The sequence below is a fragment of the Thamnophis elegans genome, chromosome 4 (assembly GCF_009769535.1).
Source record: "Thamnophis elegans isolate rThaEle1 chromosome 4, rThaEle1.pri, whole genome shotgun sequence".
NCBI lineage: Eukaryota > Metazoa > Chordata > Lepidosauria > Squamata > Colubridae > Thamnophis > Thamnophis elegans.
This window is the reverse complement of record NC_045544.1, coordinates 36,335,043-36,353,771: the sequence shown is the minus strand read 5'-3', so window position 1 is coordinate 36,353,771 and position 18,729 is coordinate 36,335,043. Positions and strand designations below refer to the sequence as shown.

Sequence of the window (18,729 nt, the reverse complement as noted above, 5' to 3'; positions counted from 1 at the left end):
TTGATAATCCATCTTGTAAAAAGTATGGGTGCTTCTGGAAGCCAATAATATGGGACAATTATACATTTTATATTCTTCTTCTTCTTGTGCCATATCCGTTATCGGACACTGGCAATCATGTTGGCAATCCTATAAAATTAACATTTTACATTAAACATTAAACATTATTTTAAAAGTTATCTTAATGTGGTTTCTCTTTTTAAAGGAAAATAAGGAATATGAGAATACGGGAAGGAGAATAGGAGCAAAGGGCACAGCTGACAGTTTTCCACTGATAATCTTACAGCTGATAGTCTATGGTAGGATTCTTGGAGCAACAGATGGTGAACCCCAATTATATCAAGAATATGTACTGAACATCTTGAATATGTGGGTTGCCAAAAATAGAAAGAAAGTTCTGTATCTTATTTGCAACAGTGGATTGTCAATATGCGTATGGGTATTTGTCAGTATTTGACGGAGAGTTGGCAAAAGGGGAAAGGTAAAATATTTCAAGCAACATAATCCAACTTTTTAGTTACTCTGTTATAATTCCTGGATTCATGTGCTATCTTTCCTTCTTATCGGTTTTGAAGTTACACTAATTTTGAGTAGTTCAGAGAACTGGTAAATACCAATTCTGACTGGCCCCACCCCCATCTATTCTCTGCCTCCTGAGTCTCAGCTGATTGGGAGGAAATGGGGATTTTGCAGTATCCTTCCCCTGCCATGCCCACCATGCCATGCCCACCAAGCCATGCCCATAGAACCGGTAATAAAATGATTTGACTCCCACCACTGGTTACTAGTGCCTAATTGGTAAACTAAAAGTTTCTAAATCAAGACTCCACATAGCCTCTTTTTGCATAGGTCTGCTTTGTCTTTCTTTTTTAAAAAAAGAGTTCAGATAATCTTTGAGTTATTATTGCAACTGGGACCAGGATTGCCATCACTAAAAAAAAGTGGCCACAGAGTGCAGTGTCACATGACCACAACTCTTAGGAATAGCAATCCAATAAATCCCAGTTATTATCATCAACCCAAGACACATGGGTCATTAAGCAGGAGACAGAGGAAGTCCCAGGTAAAGAATGTATGGGTGCCACAGGGGATGGGGGAAGCCCTGGGACCACAGGCCACACATGAGTGGGGGTTGTGTGTTTGTGCTGCAGTGCAGCACAAGCTCAGAAAGGTAGGGGAAGATCATAAGGTGGATCAGTATAGGTGGGTCGTAATAGTCTTTGGTTCAAACTCAGATGCACATACTATAATATATAGAACTGGAAGTAAGTAGGAGAGACATGAGAGAATAACTCTGGTGCAGGAAACTATAAACATACATAGCAGTAAATCTCAAATTACTTGATTGAATTCCCTTTAGATGAAATATTCTTTTAATCTTATTATCATAGACTAGTATTCCATAAATAAGTTTGAACTTATTTATGGAACAAGACATTAGAGGAATGAAGCATAATTTCCCTCAGCATTATGCAAAATACAGATACTAACAGTATTAAGAATAATAGGAGAAAGTTATTACATTTCTTGTGTTCAAATTAATGTATAGCTTAAAATATATTTATATTTCCAGAATGCAGAAATCTCAGTTTTTGAAGTAAACATCCGTTTTGTTGGGGGATTACTTTCAGCATACTATCTTTCTGGAGAAGAGGTAATATTGGATGTGGCATTTGTTTGTTTGTGCGGTGCCTTTGCATCAGTGTTGACTCCTGGCATTTGCCTGGATTAGTCCCTTTAGGTTTTTTGCCCCTAGATTTGTTCTTGCCTTGTTCCTATGACTGAAAAAGAATGAGTGTTCCAAGGTTGCCCAGCTGACTTTGTGCCTAAGGCAGGACTGGAACTCACAATCTCCCAATTTCTTGCCTCAACTCTTGTTTCTTCTGTTTTGTTACAATAATCCTGTTTTTCTCTGTGTTTTGAGTTGGCCTTCTGTTAGCTGGCAGGCAGGCAGCTGACAGGTTTAATTCATAACAATTTGAAGCGTCATCTCATGTTCATCCTTATTCCTATCATTTTTAAAAAAACTGTAATTAATACTCTTTGTATTAACAGAATTTGATTTAGTCAAATTGCCAAATATTTCTAAAGAGTTTTAGAAAAATATTCTGAATTTTATCTGAAATTTCAGGTTAAAATATAGAAACCTTCTTTTCATTTTCTCCTGTATTGCCTAACCCTTGCTTATTTCCATTTTTAGATATTCCGGAAAAAAGCAGTAGAACTAGGGGAGAAGTTGCTTCCAGCTTTTAATACCCCCACAGGAATTCCTTGGGCATTATTAAATATCAAAAGGTAAAAGCAGACCAACTTTCCTGTATTCCTTGCCAGTTAAATTCTTTGATCCCTTGAATTGCTACCAGGTAGTCATTTCTCCTGTGTTTTTGTTGCAGATTGCAAACATAGCTAATTTTCTTCAGTACAAGACATAGGAGCAGCAGGGAGCAAGGCAGAGGTTTTCCATTGCTAGCAAAATCAGGTTTAACCTGGGGACTTGATCATTTTTCAGTCAAACTATTAAGCTTAGTGTTTCTTGCTTTGAAATCAGGAATCAATGAGATAAATAGTTAGAAAATCTTGCATATGTCTGAATCCGTGATTGTAATGGTGAATTGAAAGCAACGGTAGGTATCCCAGTCGTCCATGATACTAAGTGGTCAATTTCTGACCCAGGTCTTGTTGCCACACTGAAGTTAAGATGTAGGACTGGAAGCATTAATAGCTTTTGGTTCTGAAAACAAACCATGAACATGTGCTGTAAAGGTCACAATTAAGTATATGAACTGGGACCTTTTCTTTTCCAAATCACTGTTCCCGAAACATAACTCATAATTGCAGAATCATCTCAAATAAAAGCTGCTTCTAAACCTTCTTACTTAAAATTTTGAGTCAACCATTTTTTTCATACCGATCAGCTATATTTTCTCAGAATCAATGTAGTTCAATTAACAAAATACTAAAATCAGCACTTTGCTCTATAACTCAGGTATATTAACTACCACAGAAAAAACAAGTCACATCAAGAAAGTTTTAAAAAGTCAACATATACAATTTTTTCACATCAAATAATATGAATTAAAATGAGAAAGATGTTGCTTTTTTAATTAAGGTGGAGAGTTTTTGTAACCTACATACAGTAATTAGTAAACGAGGCCTGGAATAGGAGGTGCATGGTGTGTGATAGTATTTCCTGCACAACTCCCTATAGTTTTGGTAGAGTTCCTATGCAACTTTGGGAGATCATTCAGAGGTTTTGAATTGACGGATTCATAAGACTACCCCTTTCAAAATAGCTGTCTAATTATACAGCTCCTTACTAAGAGAAGAGGATTCACTCCTTCCTTACTCTCCGTTGGATTGACTATTTCTATACAATTTCTTGGCATACTCTGATTTCAACTATCTTCTCAAATTTTATTATATGAGTTTGCACCTATATTTCTTAATTCTGAAATGTTTAATTGATGTGTCAGTTTTGGTTGGTAGCATTCATACATTTAATTAATAGCCTGTGCACCTTTCTTCCATTAATTGGATGTTAAATTTCTTAAATATAGAGTTATTTTTCAAAATAACATTCATGGAAATCTCATCAGAAGTGTGTGGCCTTGAAGCAAAAAACCCAAACATTTCTGGCTCCCTAATTTCCTAAATATGCAGATGATCTAACAATAGTGGGCCTTCTTCAGGATGATAATGGGGGTGATTACCGGAAGGAGGTTGAGGGTTTGATGAACTGGTGTAATAAAAACAGCCTGGTTTTAAATGTAGGAAAAACAAGAGAGATCATTGTCTATTTCAGAAAAAGCAGCCTCAGCTAATACACCTCTGTCTATTAATGATTCAGCTGTGGAGGTGGTTAGCAGTGCAAAGTTTCTGGGTGTACAGCTGACGAGCAGATTAGGTTAGTTGCTCAACAGTGAGATACTAACAGTGGGCAAAACAGCACTTGTATTATCTGCATGGTATGAGAAGAGCACATCTTCATCCCCTGCCCATACAACTTTCTTTAGAGGGATGACTGAAAGCATCCTGCCATATTGTGTGGTTTGGAAGTATTAGTGTTTCAGACAGGAAGGCTGTGCAAGGAGTGGTGAAGATGGCAGGATGGTTATTGTTATCAAAATTCTTCATTTTATTCTATTTTTATATAGGGATTTCATTTATGAGCGTATTCATCACAAAAATGATGTAACAGTAAGGCTGCCCTGAGAGTATTGATGAAACTAGATTCTTAAGTAATGATCATTTCTAATGATCAGTATCCCTAACAACACTGATAGGGAGGAAAAAGTAAAATGTGTATGCTTAAAAGATATTGCTGAAATGTTCAAAAGAGACATTCCTAGCATATCTTGTGCTTTTGAGCTCCTGACAGATATCTTGTTTCAGCAAATAGTGACACATAAATGTTGGACTCTGGTTTCCTTCAATCTCATTTGATTTGAGGATGAAGAGAGCTGGGAGTTCTAAGTCAGGAGAAATTAGACTATGTTCAATTTCACATTACTTTAAATCAAATTGTTCTATTTCTCCAGCTCAGTTAATTTTACCCTACCTTTCTTTTTTAGTGGCATTGGTCACAACTGGCCCTGGGCTTCAGGTGGAAGCAGTATTTTGGCAGAATTTGGAACACTCCATTTGGAGTTCATACATTTAAGCTACTTATCTGGAAATCCGCTGTTTGCTGAAAAGGTTAGATTTCTACTTTAAATGGCCTATCAATTGCTGATCAATTATACATTTTAAATTTAATTATAAATCCTCTGGACATATTAGATTCAAAGTGCAAAAACCTTTCTTGTCACTTTCAATGAGGTTCAAGAACTTTCTTGAAATTACCTATAGTGACCTTGTACTGCTAACAAATGAAACTTTGAGAAAGTATTCATATAACACTAAAACAAGATTTAGCATTAAAATAAAATCTCAGATTCTCATATTTCTCTCTTCTACCCATACAACTAAAAGAATAACTCTTTGCCTTTCTTGGAGATCCTCTTATTCAGCAAGAGACTAGTTTAATTCAAATATTGATTAGCTAAATAAAAAGTTTAGTACAATAATTTCATTGATTCATCACACATTAATTGATGTTTTATTTACTTGCCTTTATGTTTCAAGCATAGAAATATGTTTTTCTATTATATGTTTTATTTTTAGCTGTCCTTCATCTTATTTCATAGTGGAAGTAAATAAATAGTACTAAAATAAAATAAATCAGAAAAAGAATTTGAGGGGGGCGGTGTGTTCAGTTGGTTGGTTTGAATGTTTGTTGAGAATGAAACTAAATCAAGAGCTGTCCTATTAGCTACATGAAAAGAAAGCACAGGAATAGTAAAGTTTGGTATGATAGCGTAGGGTAGGGTATAGTACAGTATAATATATTGATTAGTCAATTGCCCATAGCCATCAACCACAATAAGACACAGTTAAATGAGATAAGATAAAATACAATGAAATGTGATAAAATAGCCTATAATAGGATAAAATATATTAAAATATAGTCGATAAAATTAAAATAAAAAATAAGGTAAAATAATATTGAAATAGTATAAGGTAAAATAGAATTCAGAGATATAAAATGACTCCTAAAGTTCAAAAACAGTGTGTGTTTAAGTGAATTCATTACATTTGTATGCAACTCCAGTATGTCCTATAAACCATGTTCTTTGTTGGACAGTTCTGATTATAAATGTAATAGTTTGTACATGTAATAGTGACTACATGTATGTTTATGCCCTGAAGGAAATAAGATAATCTTTAACAAAAGTCACAGTGTATGGTTCAGTCAAATAATGTATGCAAGTGTATGACTGTTGCTGCAATTGAATAGAACATGTGCAATAGCTTCTATTTCTGACACTCCACAAACACATGTTCTCAAGACATGGCACTTGAGAGAATCATCCGTATTTGACCCTAGTATATAGATGCTCAAATCTTGCTCTACTAAAGGCTATCCTATGGCATTAGAAAGCACTGGAAAAAGATAAAAGTCAGCCAAGGTTTCTCTTAGGCTCATTCCACATTTATACATTAGATCTTTATATTCATAAGCAGCATCTTGTTTTTGCTTTCAGAATCCTTGTTATGAACAATAGTCTCATCTATTCCAATCACTGAGCCAGAAGGATACTTTCTAACATTTGTGTTTATCAAATCAAACTGTATTATCACTTTAAATATACTCTGTATATGATCATAGATGTAGCTGATGAGCCATCAGCCTCAATAAAAGACAGTAAAATTAGATTACTTCCCCAAATGGAACTAAGCTATGTGTTCAGTATTTTACGTTTCCATCCATGGGGGATAGGTTTCCTTTAAAAAATATTGTTGATAAAGATTCATTGCACATGTGCTATAGACAGATCCATTTCTGTAGAACATGTATCATGAAGGAAGCTGTTGTTTGAGTTGTTAATTAGTACCTTAAATGAATATTTACTTTAAAGTTAGAATAATATTATGACCAATATTTAAAGAATGCATTTTATGTAAATGTATTATATAGATATATTTATGTAAAAAAACATATTTTTGTTTTGAAATAGGTTATGAACATTCGAAAAGTATTAAACAGATTAGATAAACCAGAAGGACTCTATCCTAATTATTTAAACCCCAACAGTGGTCAATGGGGACAGCGTAAGTACTTCTGTTTAATATAGTATGCACAAAAGAAAAATATCTTTTCTAAGTTAGTTGAATTATGCAGTCAGTTTGGGTATTTCTCCTTGAATGATTGCCATCGAGCTTAGTATTTTGTTTTCTGAACATGAGGTATTTATTGTATGTACATTATATTGGGTATCATAGCATCTTAAAGTTATGCATTTTCTTGTGCTAATTGTGGTAAAAAACTTGCCCAATAAAGCCAACTGAAGAGGATTCCAAATTATTGTTTATTTCATTAAGCTAGCAGATTGCAATGAATCATTGATCTGTTATACCCTGAAGATCTAAGAGCAAAGGCTACAGAATTACATCAGTTTTGTATAAAATGTTGATCAACAACAGCTTGTGCATGCATATGCATTAATAAGAAACCCCAGTTGAGAAAGAATTATTGTGTAACTCATAAGGATACAAGGTAACAGAAAAGAAGACATGGGTACTTTATTCTTCATGGTATGGAAACTACATATAACTTCTTTGAAAGGAAATAATTGATTTGTTACAAGAGTTGTACCAATTCTCTTGTTATTCTAGCAAGTTGTACGGTACTTTACTGCAGGAAGAGAGTTAAGGAGATACCGCAGTATGCTTTCTTGGCAGTGTGAACTTTATAGCCAGTTAGTCAGTAACAGGTACAGATTGGCACAGTAGTAAAAATTACCATTCTTAAAAAATGATACATAAGAGATACCATAAAGGAGATGTACTATGGTATGTGTGATAATACTGTGTTAGTGTATACCAGTGATGGCGAACCTATGGCACGCATGACAGAGGTGACACACACAGCCCTCTCTGCTGGCAATCACACCATCGCCCTAGGTCAGATCTCTGTGGCGTTTCTTTTGTGAGCTTATGTTTCCCTGCAAACGTCGAAGCAGAAGCTCACGAAAGAAAAAGATCTTACCTCTTGCTGCGCTGTCTGTGTTGGGATGCCCCGCCTCCCACTGGCCAGCTGGTCTTCGGGTCTCTGCTGCGCATGCGTGCATGTCTGCACATGTGCACGTACATGTCTGTGCATGTGCGCGCGTGTGCATGCGTGTGCATGTGTGCATGCCTGTGCATGTCCATGCATGTGCACATTTGTGCATGTCCACGTGTGCCTTTCAGTTTGGGCATGAGTGCGCCCGCAGTTTGGGCACTCGGTGTCTAAAAGTTTCGCCATCCCTGGTATATACTATATTAGTATGAGTAAATATGCTTTTTTATTGATTCACATTTTTAAACTCAAGTTCTTATTGAAACTCTCTGCACTAATAAATAAAACCTTTCTAAAACAAAGTTTTCCTTTTTGTTTATTTTTATTTATTCAAGTCATATGGTTGCCTATAACAACTAATGGCTCTGGACAATGAATAGAATTAAAATACAATAAAAACAATTATAAACTTTACAAAAGTTAAAATGCACAGCAACCAAGTAACATCAACCACAAACACTTGCATAACCTAGCAGAGAATCAGGTTTTCAGGGCCATAAGAAAGGCCAGCGAGGTCAGGACCATCCTGATCTCTGGACAGAGAATGTTCCACAAGCAGAAAAGACACATATTCTTTAGCTAGCAGAATCTGAAGTACACCCATCCTGCCTGACTGGATGAGCCCTCGGGTAGCCCCGTTCTAGGTCAGGAAGGAGTTTGAAGGTGTCAACCAGCACCTTGAATTGTACCCAGAATTGTACCATGGAATAATGGTGTTATACCCACAAAATAACTGGCATCATTTACTAGCCATGTTGCTGCATTTTGCACCAGCTTTGATAGAACATTTTGAGAATTATTAAAATCTCCAAACATCATCACAGCAACTTATAAATATTGAACTAGGAGAGAGAAACATATTTAATGAGGCCTTTAGGAGCATGTTATTGTGAAACTAGCAAGCTATATCTTTGAAAGTCTCTTCTGGTTTTATTGTTATTTTTTCTGTCTTTTGAGCTTGGCTTTCTTTTTCACTTTAGAAGTAAATTGAAAGTGATTTGCAGCACCACAGGTCAATTAGATTTGTTTCAAGCAACAATGGCTATAATAACAGGACATTATTGATGAGTCTCTGTGTATGCTATTTAATTTGCAAATGTCAGGATTTTCAGAGGTAATTCATTTAGGAAACTGTAAAGGTCTTTTATATGGTGCTATTCAGAGATCACCCTTCCCCCCGCCCCAGAAAAAATGCATTTTTTATTATTTGTTTATTGGAGCTCTCATTTTTCTATTAATGGAATTCATGAAATGTTCTTTATAATGGAAAAACCACTCTTCATACTTCTATCTTCTTATCACATAAAGTTTCTTTGGGAGGGAAAGCAAAAGTAGCGTTTTTAAAAACAAAATGCCAAGTCACAGGCTGATAGACAAGAAAACTTTCTTTAAAGAGGAAACTTTTAATAAGGAAAACAAATTCTGTGCATGTCTGGTTTCTTAACCTTTTTTTATAAAACAACCTATTTGTCTTCATTTTTAATGGCCACAATTTGAGAACTTCTAATGTAAGTTGTTCTTTCTCCCCTCTCCTCAATAGCATGCATATAATTCTTTTTAATTCAAAGCTATATTCAGTTGGCATATATATATTCAGTTTTGAATCATACCATTTTTAGGGCTCACTAAAGTAGCATAAAAGTAAGTGTTTGAGTTTTCCAGAATTCTTAACAAGTCAACTTGTTATTTAAAAAAGGGGGATGCAGAAAAGGAAGAAAACACCCCACTACACCAGAAGCTTAAATTATTCACAAATAGAAAAAGAATGGATCCAAGCAAAATAGGTTTGTTGGGGATTAAGAGTTGCTTGTTTCAACATGGGGGAAATTGGGCTACATATTTAAACCCTTGTTATGCCTACAGAGCATCATGTTTTAAAATAGCGTAGTCTAATGGGATAGATACAATATATCAAAGAAGATATAGCTTGAATAAAGCACCATGCTGAAAGTGGGTTAATGTGGCTTTTCTATAGTATTTTGCCATTATTTTTTTGCCTTTGGGATTGTGTGTACATAACATCACCAGATTGCTCTCCCCCTCACCCAGATCATGTCTCCGTTGGAGGACTTGGGGATAGTTTTTATGAATATTTGCTGAAAGCATGGTTGATGTCTGATAAAACAGATGAAGAAGCCAGGGAAATGTATTATAATGCTGTTCAGGTAAATATTATACAGAACTTGAGACATTATTATATGTAACTGTAAAAACAAATATTATGATAGGTTTTTTTAAAAATGTTTTGACTATATGCATACATATATACATATACATACACACATACCTTTTAAAAATATTTAAAGTAACTTAAACATTTAGTAATCTTTTCTGTAAATGACAATGTTATAGAGAAGCAACTTTTTAAATAGCAAGCAAATTAAAACAATTTTATTTTTATAGTGAAGATAGTTGTGGGTTGTTGGAAGATATTTAGGTTTAGTTCATATCTTTAAATAAATCAATTTAATCAGTTGGGCTATTGCTTATTAAAGAGTTGAATCAAATCACCTAAAGCCAGTCTCCAAAGGAATAGTGTGTTGACAAAGCAGTTCTGATCAATCTTCCTTTACTGTGGCTGCTACTCCATTCAATCTAGTGTGGTGTCTCAGGCTTTAGAAATGAGGAAGGGGAGGTGTGAGAAGAGGGTTTCTTGATCATCCATTATGCAGTGAAAATGAATTGGGATTTTTTTTGTCCCAATGTGCCAATAGTTTACATTTACTACACATTTCCTTTTATTTGCCATTCTATTTGCATCATTCTGAACTCCAAAATCACTTGTTTAACAAGTTCCTTGTTCAACTAATAAGATCAAACACTTCCTTGAAAACTTCAACTTCAACAAAGCCCACTGATTCTGTTTGCTTTTTTTAAGTAAATCTATAATTGAGAAATCCATGAGATCTGTTTTCCTATTTCACAACTAAATTTACTCAGAAACCTTTGCTTAAGGGCTTTGTCATACATTTTGGGCTGGATTGGGTAGGTAAAGTTTTGAAAGTTCAAATTTCCTTGACTGGGTTCACATATCATAGTACGCCATGTTATTTTAGCCATATTCCTTGAATGAATTATAATTGAATAAATTCACACCACTATGCCAAGCAGGCCACATCATGGCTTACTATAATGTATGACTAAACTATTACCTACCAAACCTTCCCTGTCTAAATACTTGTTAATGCATACAAAGTTAAGTCAAAGGTTTTTGAGACACTGATTCCCTTTGTCCAAGTTGTATTAATTCTTCTACAACAACAATTGCATTCTGTATTTTTCCATACTTTGGCTGGAGTAGAGATAAACTGAGCAGCTTATAACAAAATGGTCAACCCCTCAACTCATTTTGAATACCATATTTCCCCGAAATTATGACATGTCCTGATAATAAGGCCATGCCACATTTTTCTGGTGGGCAAAAATATAAGTCCTCCAGCTCTGCCAGCAGCTGGCCTACAACCATAGAGTGTATGCCCAGAGCGGCCACTCCCAGAAGACTCGGTTTGGAAGCTGCTAAAAAAGCCATGCAGCGGCGGAGGTGCCCTGGCTCTGCAGAGAGGCTGGCAGGCATGTGAGTGAGAGCGGAACAGCCACTCGTGCAACCCCCCTCCAGCCATGCAGAGCACCATTTACTGCCATTTCAAAGGGGCCAAGGTGCAGGAGCCAGGAGGTGGCGAACAGGCGCTCACGCGGCTTGGCGATACCCCTAGGTCAGTGAATGGCACTGTGCCCAGCTGGAAAGGGGGTTTGCCGGGTGGCTGTGCATGCGTGTGGTCACTTCATGGCTGCTGTGCTGCACTGCTGCGACAGTGCAACACAGCCATTTGCCCATGAGGCTGTGCCTGGCTCTTTGGGGAAACATGGTATTGTTATATTCAATGCTTTTAAGTATGTGAAAAATATTTAGATACCTATATTATTGAAATTATTTATGGTAGATTAATAACAGTTTTTTTTAACAATTCTAGTCCATAGAAACCCATCTAATCAGGAAATCCAGCAATGGTTTAATGTACATTGCTGAGTGGAAAGGTGGCCTCCTTGAACACAAAATGGGTCATCTCACTTGTTTTGCTGGAGGGATGTTTGTTCTGGGTGCAGATGGAGCACCAGATGATAAAACTGGACATCACATTGAACTTGGAGCTGAAATTGCCCGCACATGTCATGAATCTTATGATCGTACAGGTAATTATAAATTGTTGAGTGCTCTTGGTCTGACTTTAAAATGTTGCTTATTGCTTTGTACTTGAATGTAGGGCAATGCATTTGGGGCTTTTTCCAATCAAACTGATATCAATTGTATAAGACATTTTTATTACATGTAGTTTCTACCTCTACATATTATAGAGTTAGAAATGTTCGTAGACAGTTTTCCAACTGTAACATACTTTATGTTTGTAGGGGAAGTAGTTGGATTGCTTATAACAGAAATGAAAATATATGGCCCTATAGATTTGCTGAGTTACAGCTCCAGTAATCTCAGCTAGCATGAGCAATGTTGAGAGAGCTTTAATTGGATAACATCTAGACATCCAAATGTTATCCTCTCTTGCCTTTAACAGTGTTTGCCTTTGGCATTAACAGTCTGATGTAAAAATTAATATTAAAAGATCTTCCAGGATTCTGCCTAGAAATACTTTGTTAATATATTCAGAAACAGAGTAATACTATGCAGCAGGAAAATGGAATAATTTTCTTAAATAGCTAATCCTATACATTGAAATTTAAGGGGAGACACTCAGCAGAATATAAGAATCTTGGTAGGTCAGAATAGCCAGAGTAAGAGGTGGAGGAATTTTTTTGCCCTTCCCATTCTGATTGTTTTTCTTTTTAAGTTCTTCTTCCATGGGAATTAATGGGCAAGAAAATATCAGATTAAGAATTTGGGGGCCTATCACCAGACATCTGGCAGTTTAGATATCAGTCCATAGAACTTAATGTAAGTAATAATAGCAAACTTAACAATAGCTTCAATATACTGATTGCATAAACTAATTTCAGAAGTAAGGAAAAAGCTATCAAGGTGAACCCAACTACTTTATTGTATGTATTGTCACAAAGCTGTTCTCCATCAATGGTGCAACATACCCATATCTTCCTAATCTTTTCCAACCAGAATTTTAAGTAATAATAGCAAACTTAATAATAGCTTCAATACACTGATTGCATAAACTAATTTCAGAAGTAAAGGAAAAGCTATCAAGTTCCTTCACTCATTCTGAAATGCTAAAACATGTGCAATATGAAACCTAAGTTTGCCACTGTTGAAATATAACAGATGTTAGGCAATTTCACAATCATCATTAAAATAAACACATCTCCAAGTCCATGTGCATGAACATGCAAACATTCATGACAATAGGCATGCATGATATATTTCAATTCCACATATTTAAGCATTTTGATTTGTTTAATTTGGGGGTCTGCAGATGCCATGTTGAGTTGTTATAAATTACATATTACCAGCTCCGGCCCTACAGCTGTCAAATACTTTCTTTTTTAAAAAAATAAAATAAAGTAATGCAATGTATTCCCCAGAACTTTTGGTTATGTTTTTATATTTGAGTTTAATTTTCCTCATTTTTGTTTGAATAGTTGTGTAAAACTTAAAAGAAGTTGATTCAACAAAATATGTTTTAAATACAATAAGACAATATTTAGGAACACCTCATGGCTTTAGACACTCTTACACAATTTTGTGAAGTTTTTCCAGGTAAACATTTTGCTGGATAAAACCCTACCACTAGAAAAAGTATTCAAGATCGCTTCAGGCATTATTTTATATATATATATTTGGATATTTCTCAGCTATCAAAGTGCCATTATGTGCACAAACATCACACAATTTCCTATCATATTGAGGCAAGAATCCATTAAAGCTACTGCATAATGTAACACTTAACAGGGTTCTTCCTCTTCAAACTAAGTAGAACCATTCTACCCACTTTTCATCATTTTTCTGCCTGCTGTGGTCCTTCAGATTCCAACACTGTTGAGTGGCAAACAAATGTTTACCAACCTCCTTATACAGCAGGAGAATCCTTATAATGTGGAGTTCAAAATTATAACATGTTATACAACACGTTATATGTAATAAAGTAATTCACATATATTAAGATCATGGTTCTTTACTAAAACTTTTAAAAGGGCTTCATTCCAGCACTGAATATTTTAATATTGTGTGTAGGCATGAAATTGGGGCCAGAAGCTTTTCGATTTGATGGCGGAGTTGAGGCAATTGCTACCAGACAAAATGAAAAATATTACATCTTAAGACCTGAAGTTATAGAAACTTATATGTATATGTGGCGATTCACTCATGACCCCAAGTACCGGCAGTGGGGTTGGGAAGCTGTAGAGGTGAGACATTTAAATTATTTCTTTGAAGTATCTTATAATTTATATGTTTGCCATTTAAAAGAATTATTTGAATTTAGTGCATAGAGCAATGTACTGTTTAAATGGACTGGAAATTGGTAGGCTGCGATTTATCTCATGCAGATAAAGTTATTTGAGAGATTTCAACCATTTCCATTTTTTATATCTAATGTTTAAGAAAAAAGAAAGAAAATGATACTTAATTTATTATATTTAAAACATAATTAGTCATAGTTAATAAAATTTTCATTTTTAATTTCATTTTTTCTGTTTTTATCTTTAAAATCCAATAAATTCAAAGGAACAAGATAGGAAAAGAAACATTTGATTAATGCAATGGTTTCCCCCTTAGTATTTGTAATCTGCAGACATTTCAATACTCCAAACAGTTTCAATTATTATTGATATAAGATGTCTAGACACAATGATCAAGAAAACTTTACAGAATCCTTCATATCTAACAGAATTAAAATATCAAATGAATCTTAACCCTTTTCTATTATCAGAAACCTTTTTCATCTTGAAATATAACCAGGATTTAAAACTTCACAGTTCCCCAAGAGAGATTATGGTCACTTTCTTGATCAGCATCAGTGTGGGATTTGGGGCTATAATTTCTTTTTCCAGTTGTTGCAATGGAGTGTGCTATGAAAAAATAGCTCCTCCTAGCCATCTGTCAGTTTGCTCATTCCAATTCCAGTTAGAATTGTACCCATTATTACCTTAATTATTTATGTATGTTTGTATTTTCACTTAAATTAATGCTACAACTTGTTCTACTAAAATGTATGCTTGGTCAAAAATGGAATAAAATTACCAATTTAAAAGGATAAAACAGATTTATTATTTATTTATTTATTATTAAATTTTATATGCCGCCCAATCCCGAAGGACTCCGGGTGGCTTACAAAAAAGAAGAAGAGGAAGAAAAAAATAAGAAAAGGACAGAATTTAAAATCACAACACATGCATTCGTTCTAATCGGGGCTGGACCTCAACAATGAGGTGAACAGCCCCAGGCCTGCCAGAATAGCCATGTTTTAACAGCTTTCCTGAAGGCGATGAGAGTAGGTAAGGTCCGGATCTCTGGGGGTAGCTCATTCCAAAGGGTTGGAGCAGCCACAGAGAAGGCTCTCCTCCGGGAGCCCGCCAGCCGACACTGTCTGGCTGAAGGCATCTGAAGGAGGCCCAATCTGTGGGATCTTACCGGCCGCTGGGAGGTATGTGGCAGTAGGCGGTCTCGCAGGTACGCTGGCCCTAAGCCATGTAGGGCTTTAAAGGTAATAACCAACACCTTGAATTGCGTCCGGAAACCAATTGGTAGCCAGTGCAGCTCACGGAGGACAGGTGTAACATGGGTACCTCGGTACACCCAATATCGCTCGCATGGCCGCATTCTGGACTAGCTGCAGTCTCCAAACGCTTTTCAAGGGTAGCCCCATGTAGAGCGTGTTGCAATAATCCAGACTTGAGGTGACAAGGGCGTGAGTAACCGTTTGAAGTGCCTCCCGATCCAAATAGGGCTGCAATTGGTGCACCAGGCAAACCTGGGCAAAGGACCCCCGGTTAAGGCCGAGAGATGGTGTTCCAGTGTCAGCTGCAAATCCAGGAGGACCCCCAAATTGCGGCCCCTCTCTGAGGGGTATAAATTTTCGCCCCCCAGGATTAAGGATGGATTGTCTAGGCTGTCCGTTGGGGGCAGCATCCAAAGCCACTCAGTCTTATCGGGATTGAGTACAAGTTTGTTCATCCCCATCCAGATCCTGACAGCTTCCAGGCCTCGGCACATCACGTCCGCCGCTACACTGAGCTGGCACGGGGCAGATAGATACAGTTGTGTATCATCTGCATATTGATGGTACTTTATCCCGTGCTGTCATATGATCTCACCCAGCGGCTTCATGTAGATGTTAAATCGGGAGGGGGGACAAGACCGAACCCTGTGGCACACCACATTCGAGGTGCCAAGGGTCGACCTTTGCCCCCGACCAACACCAACTGCGACCTGTCAGAGAGGTAAGAGGAGAACCACCATAAAACGGTGCCTCTCACTCCCACCTCCTCCAGGTGTCGCAGAAGGATACCATGGTCGATGGTATCAAAGGCCGCTGAGAGGTCAAGAAGCACCAGGATAGAGGAATGTCCTCTATCCCTAGCCCCCCAGAGATCATCGATCAGTGTGACCAAAGCGGTTTCCGTGCTGTACCCAGGCCTGAAACCAGACTGAAAGGAGTCTAGATAATCCTCTTCATTCAAGGTCCGTCGGAGTTGAAGCGCCACCACCTTCTCAACAACCTTCCCCAGAAAAGGAATGTTGGAGACAGGATGGTAGTTTTTCAGGATAGCTGGGTCCAGGGAAGGCTTCTTGAGGAGCGGTCTTACCACTGCTTCCTTCAATGGTTGCGGGAAAGACCCCTCCTGCAAAGATGCATTAGCAATCGCCTGGAGCCAGCCGCGTCTCATCTCCCTGTTGGTCGAAACCAGCCAGGAGGGGCACGGGTCCAGTAAACAGGTGGAGGCACTCATCACTCCCATGGGCTTGTCCACTTCCTCAGGGGTGACAAATTCAAACTCATCCCAGGAAATCCGATTAAGGCTCACCCTCGGCATCTCAGCTGGTATTGCCCAAGCGGAGTCAAGGTCGGTCTGAAACTGAGTGATTTTATCTGACAGAAACTGAACAAATTCCTCAGCTCTTCCCTGCAGGGGTTCCCCCGCCTCCTCACCTTTCAGGAGGGAGCGGGTCACCCTAAACAGGGTGGCAGGGTGAGATTCCGTGGATGCAATAAGAGCGGAAAAATGTGTACATTTTGCCACCCGTATCGCCACTAGGTAAGTCCTGATAAAGGCTCTTAATAGATATGAGAATAAACATTTATCAGAGTCTAAGTGATGCAATATAACATACGCATAAATTAAAATTGTAGGGCAAAAGATACTTGATTGAAACAATATGGATAAACCACATTTATTATTGTTGTTGTTTATTCAAACAAATCAAGTTTCTGAATTAGAAAAAGACAAATCTTTTGTTGCAATAAAAATAATGCAAGTTGTAATATGATTCTTAAATTAATTTGACTCCAATTTTCAGTTCAGCATGACTGTGTTTCATGCAGAATATACTATTGTTCTGATAATTGCTTTAGATTTAAAATTATAAAGTGGTATTATAGTGCAAATTACCCTACAATGTTTTGCTTTGAGAAAGATACTTATAAAATATCCTATTTTTCTTTTTCTTTTTTTAATTCAGGCATTGGAAAAATATTGCAGAGTAGATGGTGGTTATTCTGGCCTTAGGGATGTTTACAGCAGTCGTAAAAGCCATGATGATGTGCAACAAAGTTTCTTCCTTTCAGAAACGCTCAAGTAAGCAATTGAACGGATTTTTAAATGAGTTATGAATTAATATTTTACTGGATTGAAGCAATAAGTAGCTGAAACTAGCCCTGTGGAAAGCAAACATACATTTGCTTTAACAAAGTAAGGTAGGTTGAAGAGGGAATCTGATTTACTTCAAAGCAGCAGAGGTCAGCTGAATCTCCTTGATGAGAAATATGTCAGATTATCTTGAATCACTAGGCAACCAGTGCTGTGGCAGGAAGCTTCTGCCAACCTTCTTGCCTAGCACTACCTGAATTGCTTCTAGACTAGGTGGTTTTAGATTATCTGTGGTGTTTTTTTAAGCTACCCAGCCTGGAAAATATTTGACCTGAAGACCTGTTTGAAGCTACAGAAGATGTATCTGAAACTATCCCCAGAAACAAAGAGAATATTGAAGAGTTGGAGATGGGGACTGGGGAATCAGGAGAAACAGCCATCAAATCCTAAACTAAGAGAAAGAAGCAGGACAGCAGATAAGCTCTGTGGTCCTGGAAGCAAGAAAATGTCTTAAGCACTATTACCTATGTCTAATCTGAGGAGATGTCAGATGTTGGTGTAATTGAGAAGAAATGAGATCTGCCTTTTCAGCCACAAATGTTTTAATAACTTTCAAAAGCTTGTCTTTTTGAATTATAATACTGTCTCTTGGGGGAAAATAGGAAAATATAAGAACAAATAGATAATCCCTGATTTATGACTAGTTGTTTAGTGACCATTCGAAATTACAACAACCTTGGAAAGGTGCTTTACAACCCATAGAGCACTTCCAGCTACATAAAATGTTGCACACATACCCTGCAGTTAAATGACTATGTTTCAAACACTTGGCTCCCATTTAAAACTGATTACAGCATCCTTCAGTCACATGTTTGCAATTTACAATATATATTTTTTCTATGTGCTGGTACTTTTTGCCAGTTTCCAGCAAAAAAAAAACACCCATTCAGGAGAAAGGACTCAGACTTACACTATGCGATTTGCTTAATGACCATATGATTCAGACTTATGGCTGCATGATTCACTTAACACCCGCCTTAAAAAATTTAAATTAGGTCCTATCATATGGGTGCCTCAAATTACAACTGTTATGAATTATTACTGAAATTCTGGCCCCAATTGCAATCACAAGTCGAAGACTATGTTACTGAACAAATTCAATATATAAGAATACAATTTATGAAATATAACCAGATTGTTTTTAAGTGGAATAGCTGATATATTTCTAGTGGAAGTTTGATATTTCACAATGAAATACTAAGCAAATTCTTAATATAATACATTTTCATTATAAATAAAAT

General features: G+C 36.8%; 1 protein-coding gene across 4 annotated transcripts in view; it reads left to right on the top strand.

The window, feature by feature from the left end:
• MAN1A1 (mannosidase alpha class 1A member 1) overlaps positions 1-18,729 on the top strand; it is a 77,409-nt gene that overhangs the window by 53,714 nt on the left and 4,966 nt on the right. For 3 of the 4 annotated variants that reach the window (XM_032215725.1, XM_032215723.1, XM_032215727.1), the window contains 8 exons: positions 1,574-1,654; positions 2,201-2,295; positions 4,572-4,695; positions 6,558-6,651; positions 9,710-9,825; positions 11,632-11,851; positions 13,854-14,026; positions 17,301-17,416. In XM_032215725.1, the coding sequence (XP_032071616.1) occupies positions 1,574-1,654; positions 2,201-2,295; positions 4,572-4,695; positions 6,558-6,651; positions 9,710-9,825; positions 11,632-11,851; positions 13,854-14,026; positions 17,301-17,416 (1,019 nt within the window). The remainder of the gene's footprint in view (positions 1-1,573; positions 1,655-2,200; positions 2,296-4,571; positions 4,696-6,557; positions 6,652-9,709; positions 9,826-11,631; positions 11,852-13,853; positions 14,027-17,300; positions 17,417-18,729) is intronic. The other variant, XM_032215724.1, reaches the window with a different exon arrangement.